The sequence below is a fragment of the Nematolebias whitei genome, chromosome 10 (assembly GCF_014905685.2).
Source record: "Nematolebias whitei isolate Nwh7 chromosome 10, NemWhi1, whole genome shotgun sequence".
NCBI classification, from domain to species: domain Eukaryota; kingdom Metazoa; phylum Chordata; class Actinopteri; order Cyprinodontiformes; family Rivulidae; genus Nematolebias; species Nematolebias whitei.
The window spans coordinates 9,232,266-9,242,065 of NC_056507.1; the positions used below are offsets into that span (position 1 = coordinate 9,232,266).

Below are 9,800 nucleotides of genomic sequence, written 5' to 3' on the forward strand. Positions count from 1 at the left end.
GATATAACTTTTGTGGGGGTAGACATTGTGGTTCAGGCCACATTAACTGAGATAGAAATGTAGACATGTAGAGGTGAATAATGATAGGTGTCTGCCATTCATTTGCATGGCAGTCCCCAAAAATGTTGAAACATTTCGTCTTTTATCCAAAAGACTTGATCAGGCTGGGGAGCTGTAATAAACTCAGTCTTATAAATAGCACCTTCTCATAGAGGATCAACCAGTTTGTTGTTGACATCCAGAACTAGCTGTTCACATGTTAAAGGAGGACCATCAGCCTCATGACCGTTCATTAGCACCCTGATGGCTGTTTGCTATTCACAGGGGGCTGAGTGATACTAGCAACAGCATTGTAAGAGGGGGACAGTTGAACACAGAGGCTCCGCCCCTGTTCAATGATGGACTTTTTTTTTTTTTGCAAAGATGGCCTCCTTTACTCCTCTCTCAAACCTTCGTTCCTCTCTATCAAGGATGTGAACATCTTCATCCCTGAAAGAGTGAACGCTGGCCTGGAGATGAGTGTAGACCTCATGAGTCTTGTCTGATGATGTTGCTCTTCTGTGCTGGGCCATCCTTTTGGCAACATCCAACAGAACTTCATGTTTCTCCTCCTGTCAGAGTCCGACTGAGTGGACTCTGGAGGTCTGAGTCACGTTGGCTCGCTCAGCTCTTTTTATAAACTCAGACTTGTTGGAGCTTTCGCCTCTGCCAAGTTTAAACCTGACGGGTGCCAGAGAGCCGTGGGTGCAGATGGCTGCACGCAGGGGAGGGAGTGGGTGTGACTCATCACTGGTTTTAAACCAAAGAACATTTCTAATGTTTCTGTTTTCACGCGAAAGCTTTGCTGCGGGTCGAGGCTGTGCAGCTCTTCCCGAGGACAGCGGAGGGCATCGATCGCTCCAGCTGGTGAGTCAGATCAGAAACACAAAGTGGAGGTGAAAACAGTGAGAGGAGGCGAGAGACAAACACAAACAGGAGAAACCGAGTCTGATCCCTCAGCAGGAAGCTGCACTTTCTGTCTGAAGAAGACCTGAGCTACATACGTCTGTAGGTTCTCCACATTTATAAATATGTCCTATTCTTACTTTTCATACTGTGCTCGTTCTTTGCATTTCTTAATATTTCCAAAGTTCAAGACTAATAAATACAGACTGTTACGCAGAGGCTCTCACAATAATGAGCAAAGCAGACGTACGCAGCTGCTGACGGACCGAGTCACTGCTGCTCATTAGTTAATTAGACCGCAAGAGAAAATGAGCCACTCCGTTCATCACATCAGAGTCAGTGTTTTCAGACATTGTTAGAATCTTGCACAATGAAAATAGGTTTTGTTGAGTTTTTGTATTTTAAAAAAAATAATAATTTTAAGTTTTGTCGAAGACTAAGATTCAAGGATTCAAGGATTGAGTGCTCACTTCACTCAGCTGGTGCAGGTGGAAGAACGCAGGAGAGCTAGCAGCTCCGGATGTGATGGATGGATGGATGGATGGTGCTGCCCAGGCAAAATGAAGCTGTTTTGGCCATTAAATAAATGCATAATAAATGTGACGGATCAGCGGTGACGCATAATAAATGCGATTTATATGTTTTTCCCTCTTCGTGATGCTTTTTTTGACTGATGCAACTTATACTCCTCCAGAGCAGCTTATACACCGGAAAATACGGTAATTACTGAACTGAATGGAGTCATCAAAGTGTTTTCAGACATTATTAATCAGGTTTTGTACACAATACGATTTTTTTCTTGTTTCGTACAAGACTGAGATGATTATTGAATGGATTGTTTTGCAGAAAACCTCTCACTCAGAAACTGCAAAGCTCTTACCCAGCATCCCTTTCTCTGCGTTGGACAGACCCAGGTCTTTTTCAGCCGATGGCAGAACAAACGCAACCACGAAGCACTCCACGCTGTCGGCCATCAGAGCCAAACCCAGGACTATGAAGAGCGTCCACTGGAACCTCCCGTGTCCGCAGTCCTCCATGATGTACTCATACTGCTCCGATAGCTCCTCCAGCTCAGACACCGAGCTGCCGGCCGCTCGAGATTTAGCTCTGGAACACAAGATCCCGTTTAGTGTGTTTTTACACAGAAGATCTGATGAAGGACAGAAACCCAACATCAGACAGAGGCAGAGGGAGCAGAGCTTGTCTGTGGAAAATTAACAGATTTTTAATTAATGAAACCAACAGAACAGGCCCTGGGAGCACTGGGTATGCAGGAACACAGCATCAGTAAGTCTTGGTTTGTTCCAAAGGATTGGTGTGATTTTATTTGTGCGTCAGAACCCAAACTGTTAAATAATCCCACATTACAGGAGGGTGCATCTAAAATAAAGCCGACGTGTATCAGGTGGGAGGATCCTGAGTGTTGACAGGGATTGTTTAACAAAACGCACACGATGAATTTAAAGGTTTATGTGTAAGGTTGGAAGCCTTTGATTTTTTTTTTTCTTCTTTCGGCTGCTCCCTTCTTCAGGGGTCACCACAGCGAACTTAGTCGCACAAAGACATGACAGTTATTGTTATGCTGAATGTCCTTCCTGACACAACCACAGACCACCGAGCTACCACAGTCCTCTGTGTGCAGCAGGAAGCTGCTATCTAGGGTGCCTGGAGAAGCAGATGGTGGGGGTTAAGGGCCTTGCTCAAGGGCCCAGAGTGGGGCAAATGAGGGTGGAGGCAGGTGTGGGTCCTTCACCTAACCCACCCACATTTTGATGTTGTTGGTACCAGGAGTTGAACCGCCCACCTTCTCTAACCTCTGTGCCACCACTCCCTTTGATTGGAAGACTTTGATTACCGACTGAAAATTACAAAAATACAACCTTAAAATAATATATTTTGTTTGTTTCACAGCCAAAACATCTGTGAACAATGTTGAAAACTCACCCTAAGGTCAGACCATACAGTGTTAAGAGCAATTACAAAAGTCCAAAGGATTCATTTAAAAAACACCTCAACTGCACGGTGGTGGAGGGCTGATGGTTTGGGCTCTTGTCAGTCACTGAGTGGACCGGGAATTCCTTGGTAGATCAAAGGGTTCTGGAATCTAATGAGTCCATCTGTCCAACAACTGAAGCTTAGACCAAACTGGTTCTAACAAGACCATGAGCCCAACCAAACACAGCAGCTGATCTACAGCAGAAGACACTCCAAACGTAAGAAAGTGATTTGTCTGAACACAGACTGAAGTCTGAGCCCGCATGTAAAACTGAAACCCACGCAGCTCCTCACCGTGCAGCTCTCTGAGCAGCCTTCACCTCGTCAGGATGTGGGATCCCCTGGTACTCTCCTTCGTACATCTGGTCCTCTTCATCGTGCCCTTCTGTCGCGTCGCTCGCTGCGTCCTCCTCCTGAGATGGATAGTCGGCCTGGTAACCGTATCCATCATGGCCTCCTCCTTCCCCGTAAGTCCCGTAGCTGTCGCCTCCTCCCTGATGGTATACGTTGTTCTGGTAGGGGTCAGCCATCTTGGATAACAAGCTAGTGGCTAACAATAAAACAAGTAAAATCCTTCTTTGGTTTCTTTTGCTCTGGTGTTTTATTCTCAGATGATCTTGTTTGATCTTTTAGCTGAACCTGATGACTCCGTTAACCTGAGACTTCTGCCTGACAGGTGATGGTGGACAGAACCACCTGTGTCATCATACGGTAAAACAGTTTGAGGAGTTTCTGATGAGGTTCTGTTGCAGGGCGGAAAGTCCAAAACTCTTCCAGGTCCTGTCTTTAGTGTTAAAACCTGCAAACAGAAAAACACATCAGTGTAGCCCTCAGAGCACAACCATCACACAAATCAACAGTTTCACAGTTCATGGCTGGAGGTTTTATTTTATAAATACTTATTCTGTTTTGAAGTTCAGCCTCTTTCAGAGTCAGGTCCATACAGCAAACACTGATCCATCCATTCATCCATCCAACAAACCATCCAACTGTCCATTCATGCAACCGTCTATCCAAATATCCATTTATTTCTCCATTCATCCAACATCCAATTATCCATCCATCTATCTATCTGTCCATGCAACCATCCATCATCCCTCCATACATCCATCTATTCATCCAATCATCCATCCATCTATCCATTCATTCATCCAACCATCCATCCATCTATCCAAGCAACCATCCATCATTCATTAATCCAACCATCCATCCATCCATCCATGCAACCATCTATTCATCCATCCATCATGTCATCCAAACATTCATGCAACCATCATTCATTCATCCATACTGGCATTTGTCATCTATTCATCCATCATTCATCCATTCATACATTGATTGATCCATGCAACCATCCATTCATTCTTCCATCCAGCCATCTATTCATTGCTCCATTCATTCCTCCATCCATCTATGCATCCATCCAAACTGGCATCCATTCATCCATAATTTCATCCAAACATTCATGCAATCATCATCCATTCATCCATCCATCTATACTGGCATTTGCCATCTATTCATCCATTTATCCATCATTCATCCATTCATACATCGATCAATCCATGTGACCATACATCCATCCATTCATCCAACCATTCATGCAACCGTCCATCTATCTGTTCATTCTTCCATTCATCCAACCATTCATCCTGTTCAGATTAGTGGTAAACTGGTGTCTATCTCCAGTGTTCATTGGGCGAGAGGCGAGGAACACCTGGACCAGTTGCCGGTCTATCCTAGGACCACGAAGAGAAAACCAACCATTCAGCCTCTCCCCTCAGAACAACACAGAGCAATTAAATGCTGAACTGAATGTTTTTGTCCTGCGAAAGGAGCCTAGTGAACCTAGAGAAATCCCATGCATGCATGATGAGATCCTGTAACCTTAATGCAGAAAGATCCCAGCCAGCCAGCTGTGAGGCAGCAGTGCTAAACAGCTGCTCCACTGTGTAGCCCGGTTCTATGTTTTTTTTGTGTGTGTAGAATTTGCAGGTTTGATTTCAAAGCTGAGTGAAGATACATTTAACTGAACTGAACTAACAGGAGTGCTTCGATGCTCACCGATTGGAAAATTACTTGCGTTGACTCAAACATTGAACATGATGGTTTTATCGCTGCACATCTATGAAGCACAAACATTTGACTCTTGTACTGTCAGGTTTACAATCGCTGACATCTGTCTACAAGCATTATTAGATTTCTGCTCGACAGATGCCCATGGTGCCTAAAACTTAACGTTGTTTGATTTGAAACATTAGATGGAGTAGGGTTTTCATCACAGGGTTAAACAGATTACTGGCACAGAAACAGAAGCTTTGTGGTTTGTTCGTCCCTCTGAGGCTGTTGGTGATAACACAACTGGATAACACAGTCCATTACCAGTTGAGCACCATCAGTGATCAGGGTGGTTTTATTACTGCACTTTGTTCTGGTTCTGTTCATCTACTTGTTGGAGATGGAATTAACACCTCGCTGATTCATTCATTCAACCTTTATTTATACAGGTTAGTCTCACTGAGCCTCGAGGACTCATTTACAAGAGACCTGTAAACTGATACGTTGCTGTATCAGTTTACAGCTCAGACAAATCACAGAAACATCAGACAGCTTTCCAAACACACCCACTCTGTGTAAAGGATATAATCTTATCAAATATTTACATTATAATTTATTTCGTTACCTAATTTTGTTCTGTTTTCAGTCTGATACAGTCCAAAAATAACTAAATAAACCTCAACAACAAGCTGGAATGAGATAAAAACAAAATGTAAATGTGACTCAGCAAGGAGTCCGGGGTGGGGGGTGGGGGGGGGGTGTTACAAGTTACAACGAGCACAGGAAATTAAAACAGACTCCGGCTCACTTCATCTTATTACTGACTCTGCCATGAGAGATCCGAGTTTATCAGATTGAACCAGAGTCTCAGAATAAAATCAGTTTTTCACCTAAGCAGCTGATGAACAAGCAGTCAAACAGCCTCTTCATCAATATGAGAGGAGAAAAAAACCCAGTCTGGAATCATTATTAATCCATCCATCCATCCATCCATTATCTTTGCTTGTTCCGAAGAAAACTCTCAGGGGCAGCAGCTTGAGTTAATTGAGAATAAGTCTCAGACCTTCTCAATCCCACTGGCACGTCTTCCATGGAGGAAGCTGAGTTGGGGGACTTTGGGGTTGGTCTGTCCATAATCATGGCTGAGGTCACAGAGGTAGTTAAAAAGCTCCGCAGTGGCAGGGCTCTGGGGGGTGGATGAGATTCACCTTCATTTCCTTAAGGCTCTGGATGTTGTGGGGCTGCCTTGGTTGACACACCTTTGCAACATTGCGACATTGGGGGCAGTGCCGCTGATGGGCAGACTGGAGTGATGGTTCCCCTCTTCAAAAATGGGGACCGGAGGGTGTGCTCCAATTATAGGGGCATCACTCTCCGTAGCCTCCCTGGTAAGGTCTATTCAGGGGTACTGGAGAAGCGAGTCCGATCGTTGGTCGAACCTCAGATCCAGGAGGAACAATGTGGGTTCCGTCCTGGCCGTGGAACACTAGACCAGCTCTTTACCCTCACTAGGGTCCTTGAGAGGTCATGAGAGTTTGCCCATTCAGTCTACATGTGGTTTGTGGACTTGGAGAAGGTATTTGACTGCGTTTCTTGGGGTACACTGTGGGGTGTGCACCGTGAGTATGGGACTGAGGGCCCATTGCTACGGGCTGTTCGATCTCTATACAAGTGGTGCGAGAGTTTGGTTTGCATTGCCGGTAGTTAAGACGGATCCCTTCAAGGTGGGAGTTGAACTCCACCAGGGCTGCTCATTGTCACAGATTCTGTTCATAACTTTTATGGACTGAATTTCTCGGTGCAGCCGTGAGCGGATGTAGTCCAGTTTGGTGGCCTCAGGATCCCACCGCTGCTATTTGCAGATGATGTGGTCGTTTTGGGGTCATCATGCTGTGATCGTCAGCTCTCACTCGAGCGGTTTGCAGCCGAGTGTGAAGTGACTGGGATGAGAGTTATAACCTCAAATCTGAGGCCATGGTCCTCAGTCAGAAAAGTGTGGATTGCTCTCTTTGGGTCGAGGGTGAAGTTCTGCCTCAAGTGGAGGAGTTCAACAATCTCGTGGTTTTGTTCACAGTGAGGGATGAATGGAGCGTAAGATCAACAGATGAACTGATTCAGCATCTGCAGTATTGTGGACACTGTACTGGTCCGTTATGGTGAAAAGGGAACAGAGCTATAAGGTAAAGGTTTCTGTTTACCGGTCTATGTTCATACCCTCACTTATGGTTACGAGCTCTTGGTAGTGACCGAAAGAATGGGATCGTGGATACAGGCGGTGGAAATGAGTTTCCTCCGCAGGGTAGCTGGACTCTCCCTTAGAGATAGGGTGAGAAGTTCAGTTATCCAGGAGAAACTCAGTAGAACTGCTGCTCCTCCAAATCGAAACGAGCCAATTGAGGTGGTTTGTGCATCTTGTAAGGATGTCCTGAACAAGCTGAATGGACGGATTTTCCTGAAGTGTTTAAACATTTGTTACATTTAAAACCTTTTTAAAGCGCGCCCAGAGCAGAAATCAGAGCTGAACTGGTGAAACCAGGTTTGTGTTTGGTCTGACAGCAGAGAAGTTGTTTCACAGAAACTAAAAGCTTTATTCACGGTGTTTGTGCTCCCGCCTCGTCCCTGCAGATGAGTCAACAGTATCAACCCTCCTGATGGCTCTGCACACATGCTGTCAGATTGGAGACAAGTGTTTGCTTTGGTGTGGGATTACAGAATACTGGTTAATCCCTGCTGAATAAAAGCTTCATTAGTAACAAACACTTACTATGTCCCGATTTATTTTCATCCTTTTTCCTGCTCTGAAACAGCCCCTTCATTTTTACGTCTTTTCTTTTTAACTAACAGAGACAAAAGTTCTGATGGCAGAGCTCATGCAGTCTGGCATTGATATTATTTATTTTCATACCGTTTTCATTTGAAATACTTGATTTTGGATTAAAATCTAATGAAACAATATTTAATTTAAATCAGAGATTATTTAAACTTTAAAAATATTTTTTCTTACCAGGAAGAGTCAAACTGAAGCTCCTAACTTCACAAGATAAATCATTTTCCATTAAAAATCCACGGAGGAGTTTATTCGGAGCATCCTCCCAGCGAGGCAGGATGAGGAATTAGAGGAGGACAGTCTCTCTGCAGCACTCCTCCCCCCGCCCCACCCGCAGTGGTACAGTCCACCTCAGTGCTGTGGGACGGGCCAGAACGGGCCATTTGTGAGTCGGAGGGGAGAGCAGGACCGGGGGTGGGGCTGGGCGTGGAGATGGGGGAGGAGGCAGATGGGATGCAGGAGGAGGGGGGAGGTGGTGACAGATGTGTTGACTTAAAGCAGAGATGCTGGGATGTTTACTCTCATTGTTGTGTTTGATTTATTTCTGTAAGTTTGACTCGTCTCCGGTTGTTCTGTCCTCATCGTGATGCTGCTGCTGCTCCGTTTAGACTTTATACTACTAATTAATGAAGGAAGGGGAGGGGAAACAAATCAGGAAAAACACTGATCCACTTTCAAATGCTGCAGTCGTCTCATTTACACTGTAGATTTATGTTTGTTTAAATGTGATTTTTCTTATTTCAGCGTTAAACCTGAGCATCATTCAGGAAGATGAAGGAGAATTGTGCTTTTGTGTATTCTCGTCCTTTCAGGCCTCCTGCTGGAAGGAGAGCTGAATTTATTCATGTGTTTTGGTTGAACAGGAGAGAGGAGGCTGCAGGAAATTATACTTATTATTGAGATTTTTTTTTTTTAAATGAACTGAAATCAAATTTTTACAAAAACATCTGATTTCTGAAGAGTTGTTTATAGAAGAATAAAATGTGACCAACAGACTTAATGTTCCTCGTTCTCCCTTTAGCTGTTATTGTGTGGATGCTCAAATTTATTTTCTGTGTTTATCTAACAATTAAATCCTTTCAGCTATTCTAAAAATATTCACTGCAAATTCCAAAAAACATGTAATAAATAAATAATTTAATCAAAGTGAGAAACAAAATCAGCCCGATTTATCGTTACTGCATCCACAAACAAAACATTGGTGGGAAATGTTTATCACTGGCTGCTAAATATAATTTATGTTTGTTTACCTACAGTAGCTGCAGAAGAGTGTTTGTTTACCTACAGAAGCAGCTGAAGTGCATTTGTTTACCTATAGAGGCAGGTGAAGTGCATTAGTTTACCTGCAGAAGCAGCTGAAGTGCATTAGTTTACCTACAGAAGCAGCTGAAGTGTGTTAGTTTACCGGCAGAAGCAGCTGAAGTGCGTTAGTTTACCTGCAGAAGCAGCTGAAGTGCGTTAGTTTACCTGCAGAAGCAGCTGAAGTGCGTTAGTTTACATGCAGAAGCAGCTGAAGTGCGTTAGTTTACCTGCAGAAGCAGCTGAAGTGCATTAGTTTACCTGCAGAAGCAGCTGAAGTGCGTTTGTTTACCTGCAGAAGCAGCTGAAGTGCATTTGTTTACCTATAGAAGCAGCTGAAGTGCATTTGTTTACCTGCAGAAGCAGCTGAAGTGTTACTTTACCTGCAGAAGCAGCTGAAGTGCATTTGTTTGCCTGCAGAAGCAGCTGAAGTGCGTTAGTTTACTTACAGAAGCAGCTGAAGTGTGTTTGTTTGCCTACAGAAGCAGCTGAAGTGTTTTTTTTACCCACAGAAGCAGCTGAAGTGTGTTTGTTTACTTACAGAAACAGCTGAAGTTCATTTGCTTACCTGCAGAAGCAGCTGAAGTTCATTTGTTTAACCACAGAAGCAGCTGAAGTGCATTTGTTTACCCACAGAAGCAGCTGAAGTGCATTTGTTTACCTACAGAAGCAGCTGAAG

At 44.1% G+C, this 9,800-nt stretch overlaps 1 protein-coding gene across 1 annotated transcript in view; it reads right to left on the bottom strand.

Moving 5' to 3' along the window:
* LOC119415468 (synaptic vesicle glycoprotein 2B) overlaps positions 1-8,067 on the bottom strand; it is a 24,143-nt gene extending 16,076 nt beyond the window's left edge. Inside the window, exons 1-3 of the mRNA XM_037682610.1 lie at positions 8,000-8,067; positions 3,235-3,739; positions 1,826-2,052 (exon numbers count right to left, since the gene is read on the bottom strand). Coding sequence (XP_037538538.1) covers positions 1,826-2,052; positions 3,235-3,470 — 463 coding nt within the window. The 5' untranslated portion in view covers positions 3,471-3,739; positions 8,000-8,067. The remainder of the gene's footprint in view (positions 1-1,825; positions 2,053-3,234; positions 3,740-7,999) is intronic.
* Positions 8,068-9,800: the final 1,733 nt, after the last annotated feature.